Below are 14,375 nucleotides of genomic sequence, written 5' to 3'. Positions count from 1 at the left end.
TCGAAAGCAAGAGACAACAATGATAAGCTTTGAAAGACGAGGATCTGTTAGACACTCATATCCGTGATAAACAAACATCCTGCGGCAGTTTCAATCTTCCCGCAGTGATATGCAATAGCATAAGCATGAATTCACGAGTAAAGAAATCCACGGATCCTGTATCTTCGCAGATAAAATTTATTTAGCGCTACCTAAATCTTGCATTTAATCCTAGCCGCTAAACTTTAACAAATGTCACAGAGTTAGCATACACAATGGCATATCAAAATCTAATCCTAACGGCTCAGAATGATCAGTAAGAAACTCTCCATTCAGTATATATGAGAATTCCCCCTCACGATCAAGATAAACACCATTAAGCAGAGCGGTCGCATCACGTTGATCAAAAGGGAAGAAGCTCTTATACAAAAGGAAAATCGCTTAAAGACATGCTTGTATTGTAAAAGTTTTTATCAAAACAACGCACACACAGTGGGAGTCGTGCAGGTCTGTCAACCGCATTTTAACATATTTAAACGTGCCATAAATTCTGGCCAGGATCCTCGCACAAATGAGGCAGCTGACGCTGGAAAGCTCTTCGTTTCTTAAAAGCTTACGAAGATACAACCAAGCGAAGACACAACATCTACCAACACTAGAGTCTCGTCGCTCGATAACGTCGCGTTAATAAGTTCCTTATTTCGAACGGCGTTGAACAAGTACACCCGGAGAACTTTCGTTCTAAGACATGTCAAATTTTTTTGGCAAAATCTACAGGATTTTGAGGGTTGAAATCTCAAACCCGGAGAACCTTTCGGTGTCCGCGACATCGAAGCGATGTAAGGACAACCGCGCGAACTCGAGAACTCGCGTGTGTAATCGAAACCCAGACAATGAAAAGTTTGACATTTTGACATGTTGACACATTTTGGAAAAAGTGGGCGGCATGAGGTGTTTAAGAGAATGATTACAGGCTCCTCTTCTTTCCCTCTTTTCCTCTCCCCCACCCCCGCGTTTTCGTCCCCTCGCCCTCTCCTTCGCGCGTCTCTCTAGGAGCCTGGAACAGGCTATGCAGGCTTCTGTGTTCTCAGAGTTACAATAAATCAATAAAGTACTCTTATACAAACACGCGATATGCGTGGGGTAATCAGGTGTCGATTACACTACTATAATTATCATATCGAGATCACGCAAGTTAGTGTCACAATACAATGTCACAATCCGGTATCGTTACATGTTGGTGACAATAGAAGCAGCCATAGCACTGGCAAAACAACTCCACTTCTCTGTCATAGACTCATTGTCATCTGCATAATTTGATATCCCTTTCACCACAAGCCATTCAATCTGAACATCAAATGCTGCTGTGAAAAGACCTGCAAATGAAAAAAAAAAATGATTCACTTTGAAAATGCCAAGAAGCGCTTGTAAGTGAATGAGAAGTCACAGGCATACGCTGCAATGTCTGACATTTTGTCTAAGATTATTCAAATTCAGCTGAAATGTATTCCTATTTTAAGACAGATTGGAATGATAATACAAAACCTAGACCATTAAGGGAATAAGAATCACACTCGTATCTTTTTGCATACCAGTCAAATGCTCTACATCTGAGCTACTGAGAGATTGACTCATGGCAACATGGGCCATTTACCAAGTTCACATGCGACACATGCAGAGCTGTAGGCATACTCTTGTGATGAGTGATGTTGAAAGCACCAGTACTAGCTCACACGGTGATAAATAGAGAAAGAGAGTGAATATTGAGCTAGGCATTAAAAAGACCAAGAAATGTGTAATGTTCATCATGTCACAAGCATGACACAGAAAAAAAATCTAATCCCCTTGACGGAATGTAATGTATGAAGCTAGCAATAGCCGAACTTGTTGGCATACAAATAACTAAACAACCTAGCTCACCACAAGTACCTGAAACTCAGTACATGGTTAGAGAATTAGACTGGTGAATGGAAGTTAAGGTCATGCATGGGTTTGATTCCTGTTAGACTGACATCTCAAGATTTTCTCTTTGTCCCATCCATGCTAATGATGACTTGATGATTACCTTAACATCGATCTTTGTCAATTCTTTAAACATGTTCTCACCTTCACCTTCCATCTCTACAGCAGTTGCATCAGGGTAGGAATCTGCCAGTTGTTTGCGCCGCCATTCAGAACAGACTTGCTCTGGACCACTTAAAAACTCCCCATCACAACGCACTCTGACTTCTCGAGCTTGTGGGTCCTTCAGAGGTGGCACCCAACCATCAGCTGCATGCTTGATGACATCAAGAAAGCGTCTGCTCACATAGCTTCTCATGCCCGTTGATTGTTCTCTTAACTTTGCAGAAACAACAACATCTCCCAAGTTTGTTCTCTCAGGATTCAGACCACTGCATGTTCCAACTGAAATGACAGCTTTGGGTCGTAACACTGTGGCGGCATTCTTTACAGTAATCAAAGAACTGCCAGGTCCACTGGAACCTTCAGAGCACCGCATTAATGCTATGGTCACTTTCTCCTTTTGTCTCTCGTCCACATCCTCAAAGAAAACATACCCAAGGCCATCAAAACACCATTTGAAAGGATTGTGCAACTGCTTATAACAAGCTAGGAACTCACAATCCTTCACAGTCAGTAAAAGTACATCAACAGCTAAATGCGTATCATTTGGGTATTTTGTTGCTGCTTGAACATCTTTCATTGAGGGTAAATCAACAATCAGCTGAGGTGGGGAACCAGTTTCATCTTTTGAACTGGTATCAGGGCTCTTGCTGGTTTCTGACATGTCTGTAAACTGAGGTAATAAAAAGAACACAAACCAATTATTACAACATAATAATTATTACAACTGTACTGCAGATCGAGGGCTATCTAATTTAACAAACTTACTTGTATGGATTAAGTGAAAGTATTGAGTGTATGACTTAATGTTGGCAAATTAGACGCTTTCCTGTGATAATAGTTAATTAATGTAGATCGAGAAATGGACATAAAAACCAGGAAGACAAGACAATGCATAACTTGATGGCAAAAATTAAGAACAATAATAAAAATATTATATGTATGGCAATGTTGTAATTTCCTCACAGGCCGAGGGGGAGAACCACGACAATGGTGATAATAATGATGATATGACAATGATGATAATGATGATAATAGCTACATGTAGCTGCATAACAATGACTTGGGATAAAACAGTACATGCATGGCAGTTAAAATTATTTTAAAATAATTGATTATACACCTGGCCTGGTGGCACTGTCAATATCGATCCTTGACTTTAGCGATTGTATGATAATTTACTATTAATATACAGTAGAACCCCGGTAACACTGAACACTGACGTAGAAAGTAAGGATAATTTTTCAAACCTAATGTACTGACTTAAACACTAGAATGACATCGGATGTCAAAACGTCAGCTAATACAGTCAGTCACCTTTGCAATAATTGCCAAACAAATAAGTTGTCAACTCATATGCAAATATACTCCTGTAAATGCAATTGCCATGCGTTAACTGCAAAAGGTCTAAGAGTTTTATGCACCTTTAAACAGAGGTGGGAGCACCACAGCTACAGTCAAGACACCAGTTATCGAAGTCAGTGAATCCAACATGCTTATTTACAGTTCTACCCTAAAGCCACCTCAGTCAGATCCATTCAGCCAAGGAAGTGAATTTATGTCTCAGCCTATATTTATTTATTTATTCATTTATTTATTTATTTATTTATTTATCTATTTATTAATTAATTATTAATAATTTATTTATTTATTTATTTATATAGATTGGGGGACAAAACACATGGAGAATCAACAATAGGACACAAGGTATATATACCTGCCAACTCTCACGTCTGCGGGTTGAAAATTTCGATCTCACGCCGGCTCACGCTTGAGGGCGAATTTCTTCTCCTTGAAAAATGTGAGTTGTTTCCGTCTTGATTGACACAATTTCCAAAAATTTGTTAACCCAGACCCATGTAAGGAACGAAAACCATGTAATGACAATACCTTTCTCGTGATCTCTGATTTTTGAAGGTGAAAAGCACTGGGAGCGAGGTCGCGTTTATACGCATCCTAAGTCTTGGACTGGGAAATGCGAGGGCTGTTTCCGTTTTTGGACATCTTCGGACAACTTCGGACTTCTTCGAGAATCTTTGGAAATGATCGTGTCACCTTTAAAAAATCCCAGCACTCCAAGGATAACAATCTCATGCTTATATCTCAGAAAAAGTTGGCAGGTATACACAAGGTCCCTTACAAGGGTCGACCTCCAAAGGTCAGTGGACGTAACAGAAAACAGAGTAGATACAGGCATAGACAGGCATACAAAATACAACGATCTACAGAAGCGAACAGCATATTATTTATATATATTAAGGAGAAGACAAAAATACAAACAGAAGCAAGTTTGACAATAAAATAAATTAAACACAGTGGTGGGTAAATAATGAGCGCGTATGCAGCGAAGGGGAAAGGTCTAACAAGAACAGACAGAGTGGGTGCTAGGGCAGCGGTACAGAGGGCAGATTATGAGCCATGTACGGATGTTATTAACGTCATAAATTTATGTTCTGCAGTTTATCAAAGAGGAGGGCTTTCAGCTGGAACTTGAAGACAGATGTAGATTACTGGTAGTTTTCCGTGTTGTGTATTTAGTTCATAGTACAATTTTACCTACTCACATGCTTGAACTTTAAGACACTACATTACTATAAAAGATGTGGAACACTATCCCAGAGCATTATCCTGGCCATATTTGTATGAACAAAAACATGAAGTAGGGGTCTAGCAACAATTTACATGTAGTTTACCCAGCCACTCTCCCTTTCCCTTTGGAGGAGGATTTTTATGTAAGTTATTAAACTGGGGATCACTCCTTGTGGTTTGATTAAGCTCCTGGCATTGCTCGTATCTTGCCATCTTAATTATACCTTTGCCTTTATCAGGTCCAATCTAGCCTGTATGACGCTGGAGACATAAGAAAGGCTCTACCAATACACTTTTCCTACTTTATGATATTGGGGAGGTAAATCACAGAGGCTTATAGTTTGTTTGGTGTGTATAGCCCAAAGTCAAATTAAACTGCCATAGGGATGTGTGCCAGCCCTGATTCTGCCATCTTGTTGTCTGTTTACTTTGTCTTAAAATTATAAAGGACTGTTATCCAGCTACATGCCATTCCAATACTCAGGATGTGTGGAATAGTGACATTAATTCCTTTTACCGATACCTGGCATGGTAGTTTTCAAGTGCAAAGTTGTTCAATGTTTTCATAGAATTTATATATTGACACTTTTAATTAAAATCTAGCATTCACAGCTAATAAAAATCGACTTCTGTTGAGCAACATTAATCACTTGAGACACTTCTCAGAGCCAGTAAGTTCTGGACCTTTGGGAAACAGATCCCACATATAAAAAAAGGAACTAGAAAATTAAATATTTTGATCTTAAACTGGGTCCAAAAGTTCCAAAGAGTACACCCCTTCCCCACCCCCTTCGGGATTTATGGTAAGATCATAGTATCCACGGCTCAGAAACTTACGTTTAATTAAATAAGAGCTAGATTTCGCCGACTTTGCAACCACTAACAGTCTCCCCTGACATCAGGAATGAAGACGAGAAGAATAAGAATTGAAGAGCACTGGTCTATAAACGTTTGAAATCGAAAGTAGATCGGCCGATGGATGTTGAGTACTAGCAGGTACTAGCTATAGTGCATCTCAGATTTGGAGTCGACGGCTGGTTGAAATTGTAAGCTTATTACTTGTTTTAATTTAACTTCATTACTGGTAAAACCTCCCAGCTTACAGATTACTTTTTTCCTTAATTAGTACCGATAATAACTTTGATTCTTTCCCAAGCAAGTGCGTTGAAATGATGAATGCATTATTAGCTAAAGTTCAGATAACTTTAGCTTTCCCCAGCTTATTCATACCTCGCTTTGCAGTTAGACTGAGTTAGAATATCGTTGGTTTCGAATTCGTTGAGATTCAGTCTTGTACAGCTGTCGACATAAACAGTGAAAAATGAGTGGTTTCTCTTACAAAACAGACCAGAAGCTTTCAAACTTACATCAATGCAGAATAAAGGAATGGAAGCTCACAAACCGATAAGCTTTGACTTCCTGCTTCTTCGATTCTTCCTGCTAAAGAATGCTTTCTACGTCAGTCGTGTGACAACCAAATATGGTAAAACTTTGGTGTCTCCTACTATCACCTCAGGCGACTCATTTTGACAGCCTTGATGAGTTTTCCTCGATCTGCAAATTTGCATTGAACAACGTTTATATTGGATATCTGCGGCACCGACGGTTTAAAGCTGACCTGCATGGAAAATCTCTTACCAAAGAAGAGAGCTTGCTCACGTGCTAAATCAAGCACACCGGTCACGACAATATAAATGGAAATTGAAGTCACGCAAAAGAATATCACGCAATTGAAAGCCTCCGTCGCATACAGATGCTCCTTTGGTTCGTCACGCAATCTTTTCTCCCCAAAGGGAACGAGAGAGGAAAGATTACGTGACAAGTCAAAAGAGTGTCTGCGAGGAAGGCTACGCAATTGACTGGTCAATGTCCAGTTTTTATGTCTGTTCGAAGGATGTTCTAAATCATCAAAGCTTATCAAGCTGTGTTCACTTTGATCTAAGCTGAAAATTTAAGTTCCAAAAAGTTTTCGGGAAGGAAATCCCCGAATTTGCGAGCTGTCGCACCCAGGCTATGGCTGACTTCATTTCGCTTTTTAGCACTGACAACATATTTACCTTAACGAAAACGGAAGGACTTATTTTTCCAATTTTACAAGATTTTGGCATTCGATTTTCTATAAACCTAAATCAGAATTTCTGAGGCGATTGAGTCATTCCAAGCAGATATCTACTCAAATGAACCGCTGCCTTGGTGAAAATTAGCAACAAGAGTCATAAATGGCCCTTGTTAACAGTTGCTTGCAATGTATAATGATGTGGGTATCCTGTGGGCCAGATATGACGTCATACTTTTGTATCTAAGAATGAATGAAAAAAACAAACGGACTTCTGTTCCCGTCGGGAAAGGGGTACCTTTTTCAACCTGGAGATATATGTTGTTTTTCATTTTTTCTTTTCTCTTTTCATTCCTTTGCTTCGCTACTATGTTATTTCTTGTATGTTTTGCCTTTTCTTTTTCTCGTCTCCAATAAACACAACTTGTCGTGTCCTTCCTTCATCACTGTCTGTTGTTCTTCTGCTTGCTAGAATTTACATGTTTTCTCTATGGCGGAACGCAGCTACATAGCAGAGATCAGGCTTATCGGAATGAAACGAGGGAAAGGGCACGAAAAGCCTTTCTTCCCTTTCTCCTGCCTCCTGCCCCCCTTCCCTGCTCCCTCCCCCCCCCCCCCCCCTCCTAGGCAGGCCTGATACTGAGGTTTCCCGGCATAAAAATTTCTTACGTTCTCAGCCTCCAGTGTTCTGGCACACGAAACAATGATTAAAACTTGGATGCGTTTAACTCTAACCGTACTGCGAACCCCTGTATTACAGTTTTAAATTAGTCACATTTTGTCACTTACGACCCGTTTTGTTGGCCGCTGTTGTGGTTATTGAGAGGCGGCCGTTATAGGGGGATAAAAATAAGAACACATGTATAGAGCGTCGGCCGGGGCAAACAACAAATGGCTGTTATGGCGAGGTGGCCGTCAGAAGAGGCTTGAATGAATAGCTACTTCACACAACAAACAGTAAAACCACCTGGTTTTGTCTCCTCATAGATAGCTTTACATTGTACCATGTCGTTTTTGTTGATTGTCAGATAGTTATCTGTCCCTCACTTTTAATTTCTCTTGTGAAGGATAAAAGAGCGTGCGACCACTGAAGGTCTGAAAATCTCACTTTGGCCTCAAGTCTCTCTCCAGGCCTCAAGTCACCTTTCCGCGCATATAATGACGTCTGGAGTACTATGTACTTACTTTTAAAATTCCTTTAGATCGCTGATGGCTGTAGCTGCAGCTGGTGCAATAACATTGGCAGTTTAATACGCATTCTCGTATGTCAAATGGCCAGTTGATAACGATTAGCCCAAAGTTAGCCTACGAGCAAGCTCTGTATTAAATCAGCCTCGAGCAGCGAGCGAACCAAACCGTCGTGAGAGGATTACTCCCCTTCCAATCCTCTCGCAGTTCGCTTCGCTTGCCGCTCCTCGCTCCCCAAATTCATGTCTCGTGAGAACCCTTTTCCTGGCAGTTTGGATGGTAACTTACAGATGCCCGACTGCAGCAAACTGGAATTAATTATGAGCCAATCAATGGTGTTACTACACTGCACGTGACCTTATGAACTTGATCAAAGAAGGCTGTGTTTCATAAAGGAGCGGGAGCGCATTTTCTCGCATGCCGGCTATCACTGATACCGCCGGGTGTAACCGAAAAACAATTTTTTCCATCTCTCAATCATATGAGTCTTTAAGGGACTGTAATTCTTTAACAAATATCTGCCGTGATTATACCGTACTCAGTTTAACTAATAATAACAGGCCTTTGGATAATCTAACTCCCCCCCTCCTTTTGCACTTGTTAGAAATACTAATGATTTTTAATATCGGTAATCACCTTCCCCACGTATGTTCTTACATTTCATGTCGCGTGGCAACCTTATAAGAAAAGCAAACGGTCAAACAAGGGGCATGCAATAAATTCACTTCTAGTTGTGCTCGGAAGACGTTCGCTGTTTATCAGTGAAGCCCTCACGCTGGAAAACACCGACGCGAGACAATTTTCCTTGTAACTACAATGTCACCGCGACGCTGCAGAGGATTGCAAAACACACTTCAAAAGTTGTTACATGATATAACCCACCTACAAGCAATGTCGCGGAGAGACCCAGAACAGTATACTCTTGCTATAGCTCTCGGGGAGAATTGACCGTTGCCTTAAAATTTATAACTTGTTGCGAAATAACGAGTATCAGACATGCATTCTGCGACTTTGCCAATTTCAAAGCGCCCGTCAACGTTTACTGACTTGCAAGAAAAATAGCTCCGTGAAAAGGCACCTTAGGTTCTACTTACGATTTAACAAAGTTATCTGTTTAAGTTGCGTAGTAACTGCGAGGATCTTTCTTCTATTTGATCTTTCATCCACAGTTCAAAATATTTTTCATATATTTATATTTATTTATTCATCCTTCACGGGTACATTACTAACTCACAATATGACCAGCTCCCAGTTGGCTTGATAGCTCAGTTGGTAGAGCACTGTACCGGCATCGCAGAGGTCATCGGTTCGAATCCCGTTGGAGCCTGGATTTTTTCAGGCTTTCTTTTCGCAACTGCTTAAGTTGCGTAGTAACCGCAAGGATCTTTCTTCTAATTAATATTTGGTTATCCACTGTGTAAGTCACTGTTCGGAACATCAACTATGTGGAATATTTCAGTGTTATTTTTGAAAATCTTACAAAATATGTTTACGTAGTGCAGCTTCATTTTATTCCTCAGCTGGGGAGAAGGAACGATTGCTCTGTTGAATCCAACATATCCACCGGATGAATTATCCGCTCTTTGAACAACTGAGAAGGCCTGATAATAACAGTATACTGGCAGTTTCTTCATATTTATGAAGGAGAAAAGGCAAACTAGGCGTGGTCTATGCAGAGAGCGGGATCCATAAAAGTAAGCGACCATCTTTTTGTGAACAGTAAATTACGGAATGCATACCGCAGATACAACTGTATTAGTTAGGATTTTCATTTTGGTTTAATTAAATCAGACAGCTTTTACTGTCTTATTTTACCAGACGAAGTAAGTAATGATGAGTCGCAAGTTCTTCAAGCTCTGAGTTCATTTTGGGGCAACACCGTCGCTAGAAACAAAGATATCTTTAAACGACCGCCGCCTAAGAACCAACAGGAGCAGCACTTCTACAACAAATATTGTGACAAGCAGGGCAAGCTGTCCATCATTGCAGCTACTCGCCTCATGAGGTACACTTATAACAATTAACAGCCGAGAATGGTACACATTAAAAGAAAAATATATGGAAAACAGCAAGAAGTCTTAGCCTTAGCTAATATATAAATTTGTTGGCAAGAAGGCGAGTTTGTTGAATGTTGGGGGGGGGGGGGGGGGGGTTAATTGTTTCAAGATTTGAGGGCTGTCCTCATACCTATCGTTCGGTGTTTGTATATTTTGTTGAATCTTACTTTGAACGAATCACCATAGTTCATTGAACTGTATCTAGCTTGCTAACAAGACTTCAGCGGCGGACTCCTTTTTACATGGAAATGTTATTTATGTATTTCCCCCGCAAAAGCCTCCACTGCAAGCTACATCTAGTTTTATACCAAGAATACAAATGTAATCTGTTCAGTCCCTAAACAAAGGCTTTTTCAGTTACATGTAACGGTGCAATCACACAGTTTTTTCGCATTATTCTTACGTTTAAAAAATACCACGTGACGAAATGAGGAAGCAAGCCTGCCTGCGTAGCTGGGAGTGGGGAGTTTTCTTCCCCCCCCTCCCCCCCCCCCCCACTCCCTGCTTTTATCTGCTTCGTAGGCTAGTACCCCTTGAAGTAATTGGTTGGAGTGAAGTGCAGACCCTGTGCACAGGACACCCAAGCTCACGATACTGAAAGGGTCGAATGTTAATCTTTATGCAAGTATTGTGGCTCCTCAAACAATTCGAAATCACAGAGGAATACTCATTTATCATGTGTGTTTATTTTGTTCGTCTGATTGATTTATAGTGAAAAATTAGCCTTGCGAAGCTCTCAGATGGAAGGTATCGTGAATGCCTTTCTGTGTTGTGGGCTTGGGCAGCCTGTTTCCTTGGACTTGCGTTCTAGCTAACTGGAAATACCTGTGGAACTCCTAGTCGCTGCATGTTAGTACATGCATAGAAACAAACGCCAGTTTAAGAATCATCCTTTTTGCTAATATGTTTTTGCTTTCCCTGACCACAACAGCCACAGTAAGCACCCATTCTAATTCAAGTACAAAGCCAAAAGTAAAACCCACCAATCAACTTGTTTCTTTTCTTTTTGTTGTTGTTACTCAGCCTTCCTCATGTGATCACAGTTTGCCTGAAAAACACTGCTCAGATTGAAGTCGTTGTATCCAATCGAGAGAAAGCACTCGAAAAATCTGAGGAGTTGCGTCAAGACTTCTTTAAAATTGTCGAAGCTATGGCAATGCACTTGATTTAGGATCTCACGAAAGAAAGGTAAAACATGGCCTTCTGTTCAGCACTAGTCTCTCTGTCACTAAAACTGACATTTTACTTTTTCTTCTTTCGTGAGTGAAATATTAAATGTCCGGAAAATTTTATTCACGGAGATTTTTACCAGCCAGTTTGCATGGATTTCACGATTTTTAAATCCCACAAAACCAATTTGGCATCGGAACAGGCTTCAAACATTCACTGCGTAGTTGATTGCCCCTGGCTCCAAAGAACTGGGAAAGGCCAAACATCGAAGCGCAGACGCCACAGTAAACCGCGCGGGGATTGGGTGAGGCAAGGGTTCCAACTAAGCCGCGAGAACCTGGAACAGACTCATAGTGAAGTCCATAGCTGCTGTTGTTTCCAGAAAAGGAAAGCTGAAGATTCACCAGTGGACCAAGAATACTATCCCCAAAAGGACTAGACACGAGGAGGATGTCTTCCTTGTTACTTGCCGCCAAACCTTTGTACCCTCAGCTATGTTGATCCAACAAACTGGCTAACTTCTTCTCTCCAACTTGTTTTGGATCGACGTTTTTAGATCTCTTACCCTTACTTGGATGTCACGTATTAAATTTTATCGTTATTCTTCCCCTCTAATTCCCGAGCTCCGAGTTCGTCTGTTCCCTTTTACAGTAATTCGGAAGACGCTCGTGTGCGGACCACATCCATGTCCATTTTATTCTTATGAAAAATTCAAAACAACTTGACTCAAGTTATTTCTTTGACCAACTCGTTTATCAATGTTCCTTGTTATACTGGAATATGCATGTGGAAAAAACTGTGTAGTGACTAAGCTCAGATTTCTTTCTTTGCTTCTTTCAGTCAAAGAAAAAGATGAAGTTCAAGAGACATGGCGCAGTATTTCATTATCGCACGAGTGAGCTGTCTGCAGCAAAACGAATCTTGTAAAATTTGTAAAATAGTACTCCTCCACTGGTCATAGAGGCCTCTCAGCCTTGCAGCGTTGATAAAACTAAAAAAAATACAGCTACACTCACGCATCTACAATTTCGGAGGAAGCGGCTAAGCTTGAAAAATTAAGGTCAAAAATAAAATAAAGCGTTCAATACCCCATGATCATTTGTTGTAAATAGTCATTATGTTACTTCTCCCAACCTGAGAAGCTGAAAGCTATTGGAATACTCGGTCACCCTGCTGGATTCGCGAACTTTAAGGTCGGTGGTATTGTAATCCATCTTTGTTTCGTGACCTGGTTTCAGAATTCTCTTGTTTGTCTTTTGTTTTGTTTTATTGTTTTTTTTTCCCTCAATCTAACCGACCGACCCAGATCAGTAAAACCGGCAAACGGAGAGAAAAACGAGACTGCGTTACGGACAAATGGAAAATTGTTGATGTAAATTAGCAAAGAGTTCCCACAGTTTTGCCCAGTATTATTCTAATAACATATGGGACCTAAAGGACCTTTAGGGCTAAAGGCACGAATAGATGATGCTCCAAAGGCATCAGTGAAACAGCTGTTACTTGGGGAAAATGTTTCTGCATTTATAACGCAAAAATGACGACAGCATTGCTACACACGTCGCAAAATATGTTGCATAATTCACCCGATCTCGATCGCCAACTGGCAAAACATAGAAGACTGGTGTTTTTCCAACAACTATCAGCGAGAATTGACGATGGGACAAAAATTAAGGCGCGAGTTGCTCGATAAACAGACTAGCCGTCGTCGTCTTCACGAACATTGTATCATTTAATACATTCTGTACTTTGTTTGCAATGCGTTCGTCAGCGTTTTGTTTCAAGTTGCTGAAGCAAAAAGTTTTCCGATTTTCCTATTTCCAACCCAGAACAATCCCATAACCACGCAAATTCACTGTTAAATAGGGTACTGACCGCTGTACCGGTGAAGGGTTAGTGACAGTCCCGTTTATTAAACAAATTCAAATGAGCCATATAACATACAACAATTCCTTGCCTGCTGTCCGTCAGTAGGACTCAGTAAAAAAAACCCTGTCTCTAAAGGAAGAAACCTGATCCCTCCCGAATGTAGCACCAGGCATTACTAACAACCCTGAGGAAGTGGGATTACAAACTTAATGCTTTAACACATATTAATAAAAATTTTGAACGTTACTCGACAGAGGAAAAATTTTTAAAAAAATTTCAACGTTTTATTGGTGGCTCTTTTCACATAGAAATTTATTTTAAAGATATTCCTCTCCATGAACTTTCTTTTTAAGACAATGCAACCTCAAAACGTAAAAATAAGGTTTATTAACTTGAGAGAAAGAAAACTTTCAGATAATGCGAAGATCCTAGATGCAACAAATAAGCAAGTAAACTATGCAGTTGTCAAGTTTGCTTTATTTGTAAATTCATTCAGCTTTCTTCTCTGTAACGAAAATAACATAATTTATTTACAGTAAAATACAGCTTTACTATATAATTGGTTCGTTCGTATCCAGCGATGGACACTGAAGCCGATAGGATACATGTTACACTATTTACATTGCAAAACCATTTGTTCTATATACAAACATCACCATTCATTTGAACATGAGCTGAACGCTGTGAGGACGTGGAAACGTGCGGTCTTTTAACTGCTTATCTTACTCTAAATGTTTTCCAGGTCATGATCTTGCCTAATTCAAAATTCTAACTCGCAAACTATAAAATATTTGTTATGTTTCCACTGCACCCTGAGTGCACTGACAGAACAGTGACGTATTTTTATATTTAAGTGCTCACCACGCGTGGAACACGCGAGACCCCGACATAGCGCTCTGTGTTAACTGATGCACCTGCTACGCGAGCTATGAAGCCTTAAAAAACGACCCACGCTCAGTAACGGTACCACATCTAAAAATACTGACACACGGCGAACCATTTCGTTTTAAACTTGGCCACCGATGACTAAGCGTAGATTTGATTTTGAATCAATTACGGTGCTACGTCATTTTCAGGGCTCGGCGCATGCGTTCTGTATCCTGGATGGGAAAACGTTTTAATTATTTACAAAGCTAAATTCACACTATACCAGAAAGCCATGATACCGACTTGAAAACCATAAACTAAGAGGACTGGAGTGACAATGCTACTGTTAGTACGATTTTGCTCCGGCTCTTTCCACCGGACAAGTTGTCGGGGAAGGGGAACGGGAGCGAGACGCTAGAGTGAGAAAAAACAAGTACGCACCATTTTGAACTGTTCCATACCAAACCAGGAGTCCTTGA

At 40.4% G+C, this 14,375-nt stretch overlaps 3 protein-coding genes and 1 long non-coding RNA gene across 4 annotated transcripts in view; 2 read left to right on the top strand and 2 right to left on the bottom strand.

Moving 5' to 3' along the window:
- LOC146456791 (NLR family CARD domain-containing protein 4-like) overlaps positions 1-14,375 on the bottom strand; it is a 180,480-nt gene that overhangs the window by 31,057 nt on the left and 135,048 nt on the right. The gene's annotated exons all lie outside the window — the stretch shown is intronic.
- LOC146456795 (uncharacterized) overlaps positions 1-14,375 on the top strand; it is a 79,448-nt gene that overhangs the window by 31,239 nt on the left and 33,834 nt on the right. The gene's annotated exons all lie outside the window — the stretch shown is intronic.
- Positions 1,210-14,375, bottom strand: part of LOC146456793 (death domain-containing ATP nucleosidase-like) — a 96,241-nt gene continuing 83,075 nt past the window's right edge. The window contains exons 3-4 of the mRNA XM_085092741.1: positions 2,086-2,776; positions 1,210-1,355 (exon numbers count right to left, since the gene is read on the bottom strand). Coding sequence (XP_084948867.1) covers positions 1,210-1,355; positions 2,086-2,767 — 828 coding nt within the window. The 5' untranslated portion in view covers positions 2,768-2,776. The remainder of the gene's footprint in view (positions 1,356-2,085; positions 2,777-14,375) is intronic.
- On the top strand, positions 6,064-12,261 carry LOC146456797 (uncharacterized). The gene is made up of 4 exons (XM_085092740.1): positions 6,064-6,175; positions 9,728-9,941; positions 11,017-11,181; positions 12,004-12,261. The coding sequence occupies exons 1-3, from the start codon at positions 6,064-6,066 to the stop codon at positions 11,162-11,164; spliced, it is 474 nt and encodes a 157-aa protein (XP_084948866.1). The 3' UTR covers positions 11,165-11,181; positions 12,004-12,261.

The sequence above is a fragment of the Pavona decussata genome, unplaced genomic scaffold (assembly GCF_977016875.1).
Source record: "Pavona decussata unplaced genomic scaffold, jaPavDecu1.1 SCAFFOLD_254, whole genome shotgun sequence".
Classification (NCBI taxonomy): Eukaryota; Metazoa; Cnidaria; class Anthozoa; order Scleractinia; family Agariciidae; genus Pavona; species Pavona decussata.
This window is presented reverse-complemented; position numbering and strand designations above follow the sequence as displayed.